This window comes from Pelophylax lessonae (genome assembly GCF_965119305.1).
Source record: "Pelophylax lessonae genome assembly, chromosome: 13".
Classification (NCBI taxonomy): Eukaryota; Metazoa; Chordata; class Amphibia; order Anura; family Ranidae; genus Pelophylax; species Pelophylax lessonae.
The window spans coordinates 71,976,560-71,994,065 of record NC_138780.1 but is presented as its reverse complement, the minus strand read 5'-3'; the positions used below and the strand labels follow the sequence as shown (position 1 = coordinate 71,994,065).

The following is a 17,506-nucleotide window of genomic DNA, read 5'->3' as shown; positions in this document are numbered from 1 at the left end:
GAGACAAGCACACACTATAGAGGGATATGCTTTGTTCATATTTCATATCTGAGTTTTACAACCACTTTAAGAATACATACTTGAATAGAATGTTTTCAGTTTAAACCAGAGTTTAGCTTCACTTTACATAGGCACTAGGTGGAATGTAGGAATTAGAGGGCTAAGCATAATATCGGGGATTTTACTTTTTTCTTAGTCCCATTTACTTAAGGTAGAAGTCCATCTTAACACTAAAATCCCTGCATCTATAGACATTCATGATCTAACACTAACCTATCTAGCCCTATAAAGACGAAATCAGTATACATAGAAAGTATATAGAAAGATTAAACGACAATTCCTTTTTAGAAGCTGATCCAACCCAAACTCACTATGAGCTGTGGAGGCGGGTGCAGAGGACACAACCGACAATAGAAGCCCCATAGTAAGTCTATCACTCCCCCATTCATTTTACAGCCGTTGTTGGCTGTGTCCTCTGCAGAGCTTCCGCTGCTGGAGACAGGGTCAGATAGGCTTCAAAAAAGCTATGTATACTTAGTTCTTCTTTACAGGGCTAGATAGGTTAGTGTTAGATCAGGCATGTCCAAACTGCGGCCCGAGGCCCGAAACTGCAGGCAATGCGGCCCACTGCCCCCTGACAATTTTTTTTTTTTGCTGGGGAGGAAGGAAGTCGGGTCGGGGGCACGGCCACAGCATGTGCAGTGTTTGACTCCTACCACCATGACCACTTCAAATCACTGAAGTGGCCATGGTGGTTAGAGTGTTCCTTTATTGTCTCTCAGAAGAAGTAAACCTCTATATACTGATTCCATTTAATTTGATCATCTTCTAGTTGTGTTGAATTAGTGCGGGGGGCGCGGGAAGGGCACATCGGCATTTTAGTGCTTGTATACCTTAACTATAGTATATATTTTATATGCGGCCCGAGAAAATTTCTCTTCACTCAATGTGGCCCGGAGAAGCCAAAAGGTTAGACACCCATGTGTTAGATCATGGATGTCTATAGATGCAGGGATTTCAGTTTTAGGGTTGACTTACACTTTAAGGCAAAGGGCACAGAAATATAAAGAATCTATATAACCCTCACTGGTAATATTATAGATAGCATTATCTGGTATTATACAACCATCACTGTAGCTGCACTAGATGTATCACTTTGGGTGTAGATAGAAAAATATAAACACACACATGTGTACTGTTTATGGCTATGTGTCTATATGCTGCTTTATGATTATGTGTGCATTTTTTTTTTGTCTAAAAATTTAAAAAAGGATCAGTCTACATCACATGAAACACGTATTGAATATTTTCAATATTAATTTATGTATGCGTTGACAGGTTTATGTTTTGGTTTACATACTTATATTTATTGTCATTACTTTTTATTAAACATGACTTCCAGTAGTTTGCTAGTTACATTATTAGAATTTCATGTCACTCATATGTCTGTTATTACAAAAATCCTCCCACAAAATTGACATAATCATAGCCATTATCTGACAAGTGAAGTGACTATTATTAATCTGCAGGTACCTTCAACTGTTCAATGTTTGCTGAGCAATTATTCTTTATGAGTTCTGTACATCGCTACGTAATATTTATGTCAGTATAATTTCACAGAACACGCCTTTGCTGGGTTGGATTCCATAGTGTTTAGGCACTTTGTACACCACCTATTTTAGCAGTATAAATAGATGGCTACAGACACCTGAAGTTCAGAGTCGATTGATACCTACACAGGGTAAGTGGCCTTTTCTAGGAACTCCTCAACTTTTCAGATGATGCTCAACCAAACAAATGCATTTTATTCATACCCATGCTGAAAAGGGATTGCTAGTTTATTGAGAAATAGCTATTTTTACAAACTTGATTTTGCATGCAACAATATACACGTAGAACTAAAAATTTTATTTTGTTAATGTACAATACATTAATGCATTTTTTTATTGTTTTGTGCATGTATTTATTTTGTGTGTGTATATATATATATATATATATATATATATATATATATATATATATATACATACACACACACACACTATATATATATATATATATATATATATATATATATATATATTTATATATTTTTTTTTAATACATGTTTGTATTTACAGTATGTAGGCTATATACTGGATGTATTATTACATTAGCTACATAAGCTTTCTGTTTTATTTTATTGCTTGAGGTGTAAAAAAGAAACACCAAATCAAATTACAAGGCCAAAAAAATTAAAAGAAACAATACAAAAAAAAAAACGCATCCTAGCCCATATCTGTTTTACAGTCAGTGTTGACAGTAATGATTTCATGAGGGGTGTAAACTATTTAACAAGAAGACTAATCCTAGCACTTAAAAAAACACAACATCAGCCAATAAACTAGAAAGAACTAGCTTGCAAATGCCAGTTAAAGCATAAGGATTTTTTTTAACCTGTTTGCAGTTGATGGCTTTCTCATTTTAAATTTGAAAGCATAATTAGTCAAGCAATTCTAAAACGCATATGAATGCATCAGAACCCAGATTCCCAGACTGCAGAAGAAAAGCAAGCCAGCCAATACATGAAAATGTTCCATTCAGATGAGTAATCTCCAAGTCTGTATAGAACAGTGGCAAGCTAGAAAGCTGATTTTTTCTTTTCTTTAATGATATAATTCATAGCAACTAACAGGTATTCTTTCATTATTGTGACTAGGTTATAAAACTGATTTTATTTTTATTTTTATACTCTTTGTCTTGATATGTAGGCCTAAATGTGATTTGACAACACATGATCTGGCAGACAAGTGTTTTTGTACTAGAAGATTTTTTTTTTTAAGCTATTTCAGGCTGTATTGCATAATAGTTTCAAGACTATTTAGTAACATGTGCTAAGAAAGTGAAGTCCTTGGTGGCCCTGTCATTTGAATAGTATCAATCATATGGTAGACCTGTCATATGGTGGTCCTGTCATATAATGCTAACATTGGTTGATCCCCCATATGTTTTATGTTTTTAATTTTTTGCTGTGCTTTTAAGCCTTTCATGCAATTTTACAGAAATATTGCCTGACTATACAACCTGATCAAAGTCCAAATTGGAATCCTTTAGAGGCACTAGCAGATTTAGATTAACTTTCCTAACTAATTAAAGGCAAACTCCAGCTAACACATTTTAGACAGATACAGCAATAGTTTTTTTTTCCTATTGGATAAAAGCTTTACATAAGTAGAAAAAATAAAAGCTGTTCATTGTAAGCACCACTTTCAGTGTTTATGTCTGGTGGCAGGTTAAAATTAATGAACTTACTGGCAGGGTCAATAGATGAAAATATAGGCAAAAAAGCCTAAAATAGAAAAATGAATGCAGCCACCATTGTAAAAATTGGTAAGCTGCAATATATTACATTGTTGTTTTTGGGTTTGCTAGTTCTTTAATCTAACTCCATGCTTACACAATAGATGAACATTTGTTTGTCATAGAAAATCTCCAGTTATTATTAGAGTCCATTCACATTAGCGCGACTTGTCAGGCGACTTGTCAGCCTGACAAGTCGCGGTATGTTGCAGTCCATTGATTAGCACAGGATCCGTTCTAATAGGAGCGACACAAGTCGCTCCGACTTAGAAAAAGGGTCCTGTACTACTTTGGGGCGACCTCGGAGCGACTTGCTTAGACTTCCATTATGTGAAGTCTCTGCAACTCACCCCAAAGTCACGGTGCACAGCGGTGCACGCGACTTCACAGGTCGCCCCCCAAAGTCGTGTCACGCTAGTCTGAATGGGCTCTTAGTATTCTGTTTACTGCTTTTAAATGTCAACTGATTCAAGTGGAATATAGGAGCCAGATTCCTAATTCCTCGGCTCTCCACTAATTCAGAGTATCCTTTTTCATCAAGTCTTTAAGACAGGGGTCTCTAAACTACGGCCCTCCAGCTGTTGTGAAACTACAAGTCCAATGAAGCATTGTAATACTCTGACAATCACGGACATGACTAGGCATGATGGGAATTGTGGTTCTTGAACAACTGGATGGCCGTAGTTTGGAGACCCCTGCTTTAAGATAAGAACTGTTTGTGTGTACCACAACCAAGCAGATTCAAACTTATATTCTCCAACTCACTTTTCCAGTTCAGATTTCAGTGTAATTATTGTAAATCAACACTGATGTCTCTTTTTCACACCCTAAAAATAGTGATGGGTAAAATTATTCTTAATATCAGGGAATTACCCCTAAATAAAAGGGGTATTGTTCTGCAGTGTGCTAAAGTTTGAAATATTATTATGCTTTTTGTGTTAATATTTTTATTTAGTATATAATATATATTTGTTAATAGTTTTTGTTGTTTATGTTATGCCTTACTGATTGCAGTATACAAAGTTAAACTACAGTTTCTGCCAGGCTTAATTTTCTTATTGTTTCCCTGTTGGGGAGACTTTCCTTCTCTTCCTTTCCTGGTAGCCTTCTGCATTAGGACAAAATATGAAGGGAATCTTCCCAGAGAATACAGCAATTGTGACCTAACAAAGGCTATGGCTCGTCTCCAGCCAGTAAATAATTGTTTAGGGCTCCCTGTGTTTTGAATGGAGGAATTTTCCCTCGCTTCCTGTCTTGGTGACCACCTTTCAGCAATGAAACCTGCAAGAGGCTCTAACTCCTTCACCATACTTCCTAAAACCTGAAGGAGCTTCTATCCTCTCCTCTCATGATTAAATGCAGCAATGTCTTCATTTCAAGCCTATAAATGTAGGAATGCTTGCTAAGCATTGCATCCAGTTCTAATGCATTTTCCTAGCAAGGATTTTGGCAAATTGGTGGTCGCTCTTTTGCTCAATAATGCACTAGAAATTTCAATTTCTACATAAAACTCAACGGTTTTATAAGCAAAGACAAATCCTAGTCCTTCCGTAACATCAGGCTGAATGGAAACAGGAGACTCAACCGCTCACCCTACATTTCAATGACAATTCTTCGGTCTGTTATCACTGGGTATCTATCTCTCAATATGAGATGTTGATAAGTATATATGTAGAGAACAATAATGCCTCGTTTCCACTGAGTGGTACGGTACGGTTCGGTTCAGTACAGTACGGTTCGGTTCAGTACGGTACGGTTCGGAATGGTACATCTTGCGTTTCCACTGCCAATAGTACCCTTTCATGATAGGCGTGGTGTAGCAGGAAAGCTGTGATAGACGATTCTCTGTCAACCAATCAAAGTTCTGCAGAGTGTAGCTCCACCCTGTTGGTACGGTACTAATGTGCTTAGTACCCCAACGAAAGGGTCCCAAAAAAGTGGTACAGTACGGTTCGGAATTAGGGTACCATTCACAATGGAAACGGCCAAAATAGCGTACCATACCGAACCGAACCGTACCGCTCAGTGGAAACGAGCCATTAGTGTTCTCTATGCTGCTTTTGAAAGAAAAAAAAAAAATAACAAAGGAAATGTGAAGTAAAAAAATGCATGCGCCTACAGCTAAAAGATTTTTTTTATCATTTGTTGAATGTGCGCACCATGCTGTATTTTAACTTTAGTAACATTATTCTGATTTATCCACAGGTTTTACTTTGCCAATCCTTAGAAGGAATCCAAAAACCTTATCCACCACAATGGAAGGAGGTAAGAACACTGAATTAGCAACTTTAGGCCATGTGCATGATTTCTCTTACAGGAAAAGTGTTCTTGTGGCTCTTAGCAGTCAGTCAGTTTATAATTGTATTTTTTTTTCCAAACAAATTAAAATACATTACAACACATTTTATATATAAAGACCAGTATTTTAATTTCACACATTAATTTATTTTTGTTTTTACTTCTAGCACCAAACCCAAGCAAGAAGGTAAGAACATTATAATCATTTAATTAACATTTTTAACATAACATGGGTGCATTTTAGGGTATATGACAGTTTGTGTAAAAGCCTTAGTTCAGAATTCATGTAAAGACAATGGAGATATGAAAGCGCAAGAAAAGGTTAAAGCACCAAGAGCAAACAATTAATATATTCCAGGCTAACCAGTCCTTAAATTGGTGGCTGCATTTGTTAGCTTTTTTTTTTCAGGCTAAGCACATTTTCAAAAAGAACAGATCATTACTTGTTGATCCTACCAGCATCTGTTGTCCTAGTAACTTCCTGTACAGTAAACAAAAACCTCAAACCATGGTTTCAGCCCTTCCTGCTATCTTCTGTAAACTGCAAAACACCTCCTTCCTATGCTATAGAGATGATGAGAGGGGAGGTATTTGTAGTCCAATTCAAAAGCGTAAGGTGACAATGCTAGGACAAGGAGTATGTTACTGGCAGGATCACCAAGTGGAAATAATGGAATAATAATGCAGCCACCACACTTAAAGACTGGGGAGCTGTAGTATAATATCTTTTTTTTTTTTGATCTTTGGTTTATATATGCTCTATAGATCCATTTCTAATAACAATGGCACACGTAGCAAAGCAGTAAAGCTGGATACACAGCTATACAATTATCTATAGATTTTTTTCCTTTAGATTTACCAAAACCTTATAATATGAGGTCAAACCTAAACACTTTAAATTTGTATACAATCAGGCAGGCCCTTGCAATACATAGTTAAAGGTAAATCCTAAGGACATCAAACAGCAAAAGTTGGATAGTGTGCATCCAGCTTTAGTTGTACACTGTAACAATCATATCTATCCCTGCCTTTAACTGAAAATGCAATCTAATGCTTGTAAATCATTAGTAAAATATTAACTCAAACACATACTCTGGGGCAGTAGACTGCACTGATTTGTGAAAAGGCATAAAGATCCAGGGGATCATAAAAAAAAAAAAAAACCTTAGCAACTTTTACATCTTTTAACAAAGATACAAGACACAGGATGCACTACAACTAAAACTGCAACTAAAATGCAATTGCAATTGCAAAGTAGAGATGGTGTTATATGGCTATGGCTTTTGAGCTGTTTCATGAGAAAATATTTACTAATATTCATAGTATTAACCAGGAAATACGTTTTTCCGGTGTTCAGTGTCTCTTTAACACAATTATGACATATACAATACATAAAGCATTGCATATGACGTGTATTATAACATTGACTAAATGTGCCAAAGCAATTTATGCATTTTAACATTAATCTTGTTTTTGTTAACAGAGCTCTAGCAACAAGCAGACTGGAGTAAGTTAATGAAATTATGAATTATTACTTACAGTCATATATGAGCAAAAAAAAAATAATTTCAATGGAAAGTTGTGTTTTTGAACTGTATTGTGGTCATTGTGTGCAATATATATTTCATACAGAAAGTAGTGGGTAGAGGTGGACTCTTTAATGCCTCCTTTGCTTTTTTCTTATTTTTTCACAATAATCTATGTTACAGTATTTCACTGAAGCAGTTAAGTCATGCGGATAATTTGACACTATCTGCAGTTACAGTCACAAACAAAAAAAAACTTTAGATGTACAGTATATAAATGCTTTTTGTCTGTTTGCTTTCTGAGATTGTTTTGTATGTGCTTTACAGGCAGTATGGAGTGATGCAAGTCAAGACCAGAGTCTGAGCAGAAATCAACAAAGCCAGGCCAGCGGTCAGCAGAGCAGTGCCAGCGATCAAACTCAAGCCAGCAATCAGCAGAGCAGTAGCCAGACCAGCGGTCAAACCCAAACCAGTGATCAGCGGCGCAATAACCAAACCAGTGGTCAGCAGAGCAGTAGCCAGACCAGTGGTCCAACCCAAACCAGTGATCAGCAGCGCAATACCCAAACCAGTGGTCAGCAAAACCAGACCTGTGGGACAACCCAAACCGGTGGTCAGCAGGACCAGACCAGTGGGTCAACCCAAACCAGTGGCCAGCAGAGCCAGACTAGTGATCAAACCCAAGCCAGTGGCCAGCAGAGCCAGACTAGTGATCAAACTCAAACCTCTGGTCAGCAGAGCCAAGCCAGTGGCCAACAGACCCAGGTCGATAATCAAACTCAGGGCAGTGACCAGCAAACTGGTGGATCTCAACAAGGAAGGGGATGGCAAAGCACCTGCAGCACCGGTAGCAGTAGCAGCAGCAGCAGCAACCGACAGGGCCAGGCTGGAGGTCAGCAGACTCAGGGCAATAGTGGAAGTCAACAGGGGGGGCAAAGTCAGGACCAGTCATCTTCTTATTACTTTAGGCAAGGAAAAGATAAGCAGTACTAAATCTGCTCAATAATGAAATCTCTGTATTAATCTAATGATAGTTTTTCTTCTTCCTGTATATCTTCTTGAATTAGTAAATTCAGTAGCAAATCATAAAATCATAAAAAATAAATCATATTATCTCAGCAGCTACACTGTTTTCAATGTGTGTTTCTTTCTATAATAATCAAATAGATTTACTTATCCCAATATATTATTTGTAATTGAAGACTTCTTCCAAACCCTACCAATTACGTATATGCTAAATTCGAACAAAAAGACAAAAAAAAGTTAGCTGGAAAAACAACCGCAATGATCCTTTAAAATCTCCCTAGATGCTGAATTTCAATTAAAATGAAGAAACCCCACTTTAAACTGATATACAGTACAAAATGTGGCAAAAGGTCGCAAAGTTCAAGGGGGCCGAATACTTTCGCAAGGCACTGTATATGACCATGGCTACATCTGGAATGATTAATAAAGATTACAATAGATCTAAAATTTCAAAATCTGACAAAAGATACATATAAAAATACAGTTTGCAGGCAAATTAATTTGCCTAATTTACCTGTTGGAATGATGTGACTACACTAATGAAATGACACTTTGCTACAATGTAAAGTAGTGAGTGTACATCTTGTATAACAGTGTACATTTGCTGTCCCCTCAAAATAACTCAACACACAGCCATTAATGTCTAAACCGCTGGCAACAAAAGTGAGTACACCCCTAAGTTAAAATGTCCAAATTGGTCCCAAAGTGTCAATATTTTGTGTGGCCACCAATATTTTGCAGCACTGTCTTAACCCTCTTGGGCATGAAGTTCACCAGAGCTTCACAGGTTGCTGATGTCGCCCTGGAGTCCTCTTCCACTTCTCTAGGACGACATCACGGAGCTGGTGGATGTTAGAGACCTTCCACTCCTCCACCTTCTGTTTGAAGATGCCCCACAGATGCTCAATAGGGTTTAGGTCTGGAGACATGCTTGGCCAGTCCATCACCTTTACCCTCAGCTTTTTTAGCAAGGCAGTGGTCGTCTTGAAAGTGTGTTTGGGGTCGTTATGTTGGAATACTGCCCTGCAGCCCAGTCTCTGAAGGGAGGGGATCATCCTCTGCTTCAGTATGTCACAATACATGTTGGCATTCATGGTTCCCTTAATGAACTGTAGCTCCCCAGTGCCGGCAGCACTCATGCAGCCCCAGACCATGACACTCCCACCACCATGCTTGACTGTAGGCAGGACACACTTGTCTTTGTACTCCTCACCTGGTTGCCGCCACACACACTTGACACCATCTGAACCGAGTAAGTTTATCTTGGTCTCATCAGACCACAGGACTTGGTTCCAGTAATCCATGTCCTTAGTCTGCTTGTCTTCAGCAAACCGTTTTCAGGCTTTCTTGTGCATCATCTTTAGAAGAGGCTTACTTCTGGGACAACAGCCATGCATACCAATTTGATGCAGTGTGCATGTGAATGGTTTGAGCACTGAAAGGCTGACCCCGCCCCTTCAACCTTTGCAGCAATGCTGGCAGGACTCCTATGTCTATTTCCCAAAGACAACCACTGGATATGATGCTGAGCACATGCACTCAGCCATGGTGAGGCCTGTTCTGAGTGGAACCTGTCTTGTTAAATCGCTGTATGGTCTTGGCCACTGTGTTGCAGCTCAGTTTAAGGGTCTTGGCAATCTTCTTATAGCCAAGGCCATCTTTATGTAGAGCAACAATTCTTTTTTTCAGACCCTCAGAGAGTTCTTGGCCATAAGGGGCCATGTTGAACTTCCAGTGACCAGTACAAGGGAGTGAGAGCGATAACACTAAATTTAACACACCTGCTCCCCATTTACACCTGAGACCTTGTAACACTAACGAGTCACATGACATTGGGGAGGGAAAATGGCTAATAGGGCCCAATTTGGGCATTGTCACTTAAGGGTGTAATCACTTTTATTGCCAGCGGTTTAGACATTAATGGCTGTGTGTTAAGTTATTTTGAGGGGACAGGGAATTTACACTGTTATACAAGCTATACACTCACCACTTTACATTATAACAAAGTGTAATTTCTTCAGTGTTGTCACATGAAAAGATATAATAAAATATTTACAAAAATGTGAGGGGTGTGCTCACTTTTGTGAGATACTGTAAATAAATAAAATTAAAAACAAATAAAGTGCATCCAGTCCAAAGAAAGTTGATAAGACGATCTCTGAGGCTATACAAAAATCACCAAAGTACAAAGTGCAGAATCTCCTCAGATGTGATGTCTTTAGTGTTAACACTGGTGTATATGACCTCCACCGATGTGTAAGAACAGGAGGGGGGCTTACTAGAAAAATAGGACCCAATAGAGCTTACACTCTTTGGTTCACTCACGCATATAGACATGAATGGTTGTCACAGTGTCTCTGATGCTGGAATGCTTTCAGTGATCCTCAAACACCTCTCATCAACCGTGTGTAAGTGTCAATGGATATCCTCTTGGAATTACAACCAGGATGTCTTCCACATAAGCTCAATGAAACAAAAAGCTCACATAGTGTATACCGTATAAAAACCATTTACTCTAAAAGTAGGAATACTTACAGTTGGGTCAGCTACAGGTGTTGCTGCTACTTTGTCTGGATTCTACATGCAAATGTAGGAAAGTGTTCCTACTTTTAGAATAAATGTTCTTCCACTCTCTCTGTCATTTCCTCTCTCTGTCACCCCCCTCCCTCATCTCTCTCCTACTTCCCTATATCCCCATCTCTCTCCATCCTTTTTTCTATCTCTCCCTCACCTTCTTATTCCTTCTGCCTTTATCTCTCCACTCCCTCTTCACTGTTCGTTTCTAATAGGAGTTTTTGACATATCTCTTAGGAAAAAATGCATTCTGTCAGTAGATTTTCCATGTTTTATAAGTGTAAAAAAAAAAAAAAAGTTGGAGAGTTGGCAACCCTGTCAGGAAGAATCTGAGTTGGACCCGAAGGGTCACACAAAGCAACCCCTCAATCATCAGGCATCTATACTGTACTATGTAGCCAGGAGGCGCTACCTACAGCCCCCAAAAAAACATGCCAAACATTTGCCGCCTTGCATTCTTTCTCTACCTTTAAAGCCTAACTTATGATCTTGTACACAAGCTCACTTCTTTCATAAAACTCACCTGGTTGTGTCAAAAAGATTGCTGCCATGTAGCAGCCATCTTTAAACCTGGAAGTGCCCAGCAGCTTCTACAGAAATAAGCCGGGAACTTCCCGCAAGCTATGCTGCAGTTGATATTTAATTGTACCCTCTATGCAGCTTAGCTGCAATTTGTAGGTTTAGCTTTGTGTGGGTGTGGCTTGAGTGTTGGTGGGGACACAGGGGGTCCCATGATCTCCCACTGCCCAGGGGTTCCATGAGTTGTCAGCCTGCCCCTGGTATGGGCTGCTCAGTCTAAAACATCCGGGCCTTTTTTTTGTCCCAGTCCAGGGCCTGGTCCCAAACGTATTACAAAATGAACTAAATATTACACTCCATTTTCATTAGAGGAACTTTGCAGTGTTCAAGGATTTCGTGTTTTCTACTAAAGTGTTAATACAGATAGAAAAATGAAGCAGCCAATAAAGTATTTTGGGAAAAAAAAAAAATGAAGCAACGCAAAACTATATTTATCTGTATTGTCATATTCAAACCAGAAGCCACAATTCTCCTCATTCCTTTGACAAGTTGACACTTACAGCTGCCTAGAACAGAAATGCTGCCTTGTAGCAACATTTTACAATGTAAATACAGCAACTGCTGGCTTTATCAGCATAGTCTGGATCAGAAAAGCCCAAAAATGTTAACCTAGTATCATTGCAAAGTCAAACCATACAAGGGTGTTTGTCTTATTTTATCATATTTTCTCAATAACAACAAAGCCCAGATGTGTTTAAGTAACAAATAACCCATCTACAAGGCATAACTCATATGTTGTAAATAGCAAGCAACTTTAGCAAACATTACTCCACATTCTTATATGCTTTTTTTCTGAAAACAAGGCAAAATCCTTTCCTTTAAACAGTTTAAAGCAGTTCTTCAGTCCATTAAAAAAATTTAAAATCAGCAGCTACAAAAACTGTAGCTGCTGAATTTCAATAAACATGCCCTTACCTGTCCCAGGATCCAGCACTGTCCTCACCTGACTGGTCTCATCACTGTGCTTCGGGCCCCGCCACTGCCATAGTACCTTTGGCAGCTGGTTGTGACTGCTTGTGGCTTCCCAGCCGAATGCTTACTGTGTATGCTCAAACCACGCTGCACTATACCAGTCAAAACCAGGTACCCGCTCCCCCCCTCCAAAAAAAAAAAAAAGATGTGCCAATTGTGAAGGAGAAGGGGGGGGGGGGGGAGGTGTAAGAGCAGAACTTCGCCTTTTAGGTAAGGTTCGCGTCAATGTTTTTTTATAGCAAAATTTACCAAATGAAAGATTCTTCAGGGAGCAGGAGTCTTCTTTTTGGTATTCTTAATTATATAGACTTGTTCAGTGTAAAAATTCAAACACATGTTACTCCCACCCAATACTAGTGTAATACTAGTGCAAGTAATAAAAGCCCTGAAGACCCTGTGCGTCTAATGTGAATTTTCACCACCAAAGGAACAAATAAAATCAGTCCTCCTATTAATTATGGTGGGTTCAAGACCTTGAGAAAGTTGTTACAAATATACTTAAATAAAAAGTCTTCTACAATCTGCTGCTGTGTAGTCTTTCCACAGCTTATTCCCCGGTTACATTAGGTGATTTGAAATTGCGGGCGGAATCGTTGCAGCATTATTCTTAGGGGCACCCCAAATGCAGTGCGACTCTGCTGCTATTGTCACTCGAAAGAATTGGTAATTGCTGCAAAATGCTTGTTTAAAAATCGCACTAAGCTTGTCGGCCAAAAAGTAGCAGGAGCTTTTTTTGGGCAACAAGTACGCAACACATTGAAGTTATTGGGCTGCCCTATGAGTAACACACAGAAACACACGTAAATCATGATTTTAAAATTGCAAAATGCTTTTTCCTGCAAAGTGATGTCTGAATTAGTGATGAGCCAAACACCCCCCGATTCAGTTCGCACCAGAACACAGCAAACAGAGGAAAAGTTTGTTAGAACAAACAAACTCCATTGAAGTCTATGGGACTCGAACGTCACAAATCAAATGGCCTAATTTTAAAGGCTTAAATGCAAGTTATTGCCCAAAAAAAGTGTATGGGGGGTCCGGGTACTGACCTGGGGAACATGTAGCAATGCAAAAAAAGTTTTTAAAAACGATTGTTTTTAAAGGAGCACTGATTTACTAATTTTAATGAGGCTTAAAGTGAAACTAAAAAATTAAAAATTCCTTTAAACGTCGTGCCTGGGGGCCCTGAGTGTGCTGGTAAAGTAGTTCATCTCTACGATGTATGTAGCCTGCTGCAGCAATACTGACATTTCTAAAGGAAAAAATGTCATATACAAATATTCATACAAATTTTGAAATCGCATGTACTTGTCATACAGGTGCAGAAATATTGTGCTTTTGGTGTTGGTGGTGCCTGAACACCGTAACCCCTCACAGTTACTCTTGCTGGGTGCCGAAACGGGACCTGCTGGTAAGAATTCAGTACAAATTTGAAATCGCATGTACTTTTCAGCTGTCATAGAGGTGCAGAAAAATTGGGCCTTGGGTGTTGGTGGTGCCTGAACACCGCAACCCCTCGCAGTTACTCTTGCTGGGCGCAGGAACGGGCCCTGCTGATAAAAATTCCATACCAATTTGAAATTGGCATAGATCAAGTGTTGTATCTGTTCTTACCAGTGATCTAGTTGGGGCGATGTGCTGTCATCTGACCTGGCCAAGGTTGGGTGGCGGCTATGGAAACCGGCTGGAGTGATGCGGACCTGGAAGGTTAGTATTGGCAGGAATTGAAACTGAAATTGGGCCTTTGGTGTTGGTGGTGACTGAACACCGTAACCCCTCACAGTTACTCTTGCTGGGCGCAGGAATGGGACCTGCTGGTAAGAATTCCATACAAATTTGAAATCACATGTACTTGTCATACAGGTGCAAAAAATTAGGCCTTTGGTATTGGTGGTGCCTGAACACCGTAACCCCTCACAGTTACTCTTGCCGGGTGCAGGAATGGGACCTGCTGGTAAGAATTCCATACAAATTTGAATTCACATGTACTTGTCATACAGATGCAAAAAATTGGGCCTTTGCTGGTGGTGGTGCCTGAACACCGTAACCAACCCCTCACAGTTACTCTCGCTGGGCGCAGGAATGGGACCTGCTCGTAAGAATTCTATACAAATTTGAAATCGCATGTACTTGTCATACAGGTGCCAAAAATTGGGCCTTTGCTGTTGGTGGTGCCTGAACACCGTAACCAACCCCTCTCAGTTACTCTTGCTGGGTGCAGGAAAGGGGCATGCTGGCAAGAATTCCATACAGATTTGAAATCGCATGTACTTGACATACAGGTGCCAAAAATTGGGCCTTTGCTGTTGGTGGTGCCTGAACACCATAACCAACCCCTCACAGTTACTCTTGCTGGGAGCAGGAATGGGACCTGCCAGTAAGAATTCCATACATGATTGAAATCGCATGTACTTGTCATACAGGTGCTAAAAATTGGGCCTTTGCTGTTGGTGGTGCCTGAACACCGTAACCAACCCCTCACAGTTACTCTTGCTGGGCGCAGGAATGGGACCTGCTGGTAAGAATTCTATACAAATTTGAAATCGCATGTACTTGTCATACAGGTTCCAAAAATTGGGCCTTTGCTGTTGGGGGTGCCTGAACACGTTAACCAACCCCTCACAGTACTCTTGCTGGGCGCAGGAATGAGACCTGCTGGTAAGAATTCCATACAAATTTCAAATCGAATGTACTTGTCATACAGGTTCCAAAAATTGGGCCTTTGGTGATGCCTGAACACCATAACCCCTCACACAGGCACAGGGACAGAGCCTGCTGTTAAAAATTACATACAAAATTTAAATTGTATGCACCTGTCATACAAGTGCAGAAAAAAAATTCTGAATTCCTGGAGGTGGACGCCGCTTCCGCATTCTGCGCTCCAACCACTGGATCTGACGTCGTACGTGCGGGCAACGGCTTGACGCGTTTCGATCCTCCAATCGGATCATTTTCAAAAGCTGCCCGCACGTACGACGTCAGATCTGGTGGCTGGAGCGCAGAACGCTGAAGCGGCGTCCACCTGCAGGAAATCATTAAGGAGTTTATTGTTTCTGCTTTCTTGTAAGTGTAATCTTGTTTTTAACAATAAAGAAGTTTGGAAGGTACCTCAAAATGGAGATCTCTCTTCTTTATGCCCATGGGGACAATCATTAAGGTTACCCAATGTCATGGTCTTACCTTCTTGCTGTTCTCCTTCGTTTGACATGTGCTGGCTGCCATCTTGGTTTCTGGGTTTCTTGTAGCCTCCCACCCTGCGGCTCCTCCTTCCCACTGGGAGGAGCTGGATGCCTAGCTCATATATATAGGAGGTCTGTGGCTTCAGTTCCTTGCTTGGTCCTCCTGTGTTCACATGCTTCTAAGACTGCTGCTGCTTCTGGTCCCTGATCCTGGCTTCGTCTGACTACCCTGCTGGTTCCTGATCCTGGCTTCGTCTGACTACCCTGCTGGTTCCTGATCCTGGCTTCGTCTGACTACCCTGCTGGTTCCTGATTCCGGCTTCGTCTGACTACCCTCCTGGTTCCTGACCTCTGGCTTCGCAAGGACTCTGCCTCGGTTTCGCCATCCGTTTGGACTTCTGCTTTACAGCTTGATTTTCAATAAAGCCTTCTTATTTTCACTTATCTGTTGTTGTACGTCTGGTTCATGGTTCCGTGACATTAGGACCAAGCCATGAATTCTGACGGTACAGGGCCATCCTCGCTACCCACTCTGGTTGCCAGACTTGATCAGCAGGATCACCTGTTGGGTCGGTTCGCCGTGGCGTTGCAAACCCTGCTTGAACGCACGGCTCATTTCGCTCCCGTTGCCGATGGGTCGGTTGTCGCTCCTGGGCCCGCTCCTACTGCCACTCCGGTTGTTGCGCCAGAGTCTACCCCGACACCTGTTGTTGCGCCTGCGGTGTTTCGGGGTATGACCGGTTCTGCCCCCCTTCCACAGCGCTTTGGGGGAGAGCCAACTCAGTGCCGAGGTTTCCTTAACCAGGTGGGCATTTATTTCGAGTTGCTGCCACATGCCTTTCCTACTGAGAGATCAAAGGTGGGCTTCTTAATTTCGCTGCTCTCGGACAAGGCCTTGGCCTGGGCCAGCCCTTTATGGGAGAACAACAATCCGGTGGTTTCCGAGTTTTCCGGTTTTGTTACTTCTCTTCGGAGGGTATTCGATGTGCCGGCTCGTGCTGCCTCTGCTGCGAAGCTCCTTATGTCCATCAGACAGGGTTCACGATCCGTAGCTGAATACGCCATTGAGTTTCGTACCCTGGCAGCAGAGGTGGGCTGGAATAATGAGGCTCTGGTCGCTGCTTTCTCTCATGGTCTCTCGGATGCCTTGAAGGATGAGGTTGCAGCTAAGGACCTACCAGTGGAGCTCGAGTCTCTTATTTCTTTCTTAATTTTGATTGACACCAGACTCAGGGAGAGACCTTCCTTTAAGGAGAGTCTGCGGAGGCCTCCTAACAGATTGGCGCCTACCTTTGCTGTCCCACCCGTGCCTCCCTCTCCTCCCACGCCTCCTGGGGATGACTTGGCTGGGGGTGAACCCATGCAGCTGGGCTTTGCTCGCCTGTCCGAGGGGGGAGAGGGTACTCCGAAGACGTGAGGGTCGATGCATGTACTGTGGTCTCGGTGGGCATTTTCGGTTGGCATGTCCGAACCGTCCGGGAAACGCTCGCACCTGAGATCCTGTCGGGGGCAGATCTTGGGTGGAGTCTCCTCATCCCCGGTTTCCCGTGTTGACAAACCACTGATCACTGTTGTCCTCTCCTGGGTCGGGGGCTCAGTGACGACCCAGGCGTTGGTGGACTCTGGTGCTGGTGGTTTGTTCATTGATAGTGTGTTCGCTGCCGCCAATTCCATTCCTCTGCAGGCCCGAGGTTCTCCACTGGCTCTTGAGGCGATAGACGGCAGACCCCTTCTGCCGCCACACGTGACTCATGAGACCCTTCCAGTGGGGATAGCCATTGGTGCCGTTCACAGAGAGTCGGTCTGCTTCCAGGTTATTTCGTCTCCACACTACTCGGTGGTCTTGGGGTACCCCTGGCTCCAGAAGCATAATCCGACTTTCGATTGGAGATCGGCCGAGATCCTCTCGTGGTCACCGCAGTGTGGGGCTAGTTGCATCCATGGGCCTGTCAAGTTGCTGTGTACTTCCTCGGACTCTCTGTTGCCTCCTGAATACGAGGAGTACCGGGATGTATT

General features: G+C 41.5%; 1 protein-coding gene and 1 long non-coding RNA gene across 2 annotated transcripts; both read left to right on the top strand.

Annotated features, from left to right (window-relative positions):
- The first annotated feature begins 1,630 nt into the window (after positions 1-1,630).
- On the top strand, positions 1,631-5,977 carry LOC309569330. The gene is made up of 3 exons (XR_014226060.1): positions 1,631-1,741; positions 5,545-5,604; positions 5,805-5,977. It is a non-coding gene; the product is annotated as an uncharacterized lncRNA (long non-coding RNA).
- Positions 5,978-6,209: 232 nt separating this feature from the next.
- LOC309569192 (uncharacterized protein) lies at positions 6,210-8,254 on the top strand (the record flags this gene model as incomplete). The annotated part of the gene is made up of 3 exons (XM_082274950.1): positions 6,210-6,224; positions 7,121-7,144; positions 7,491-8,254. 3 exons carry the CDS (start codon positions 6,210-6,212, stop codon positions 8,154-8,156), a joined length of 705 nt encoding a protein of 234 aa, XP_082131076.1. The 3' UTR covers positions 8,157-8,254.
- Between the last annotated feature and the right edge of the window lie 9,252 nt (positions 8,255-17,506).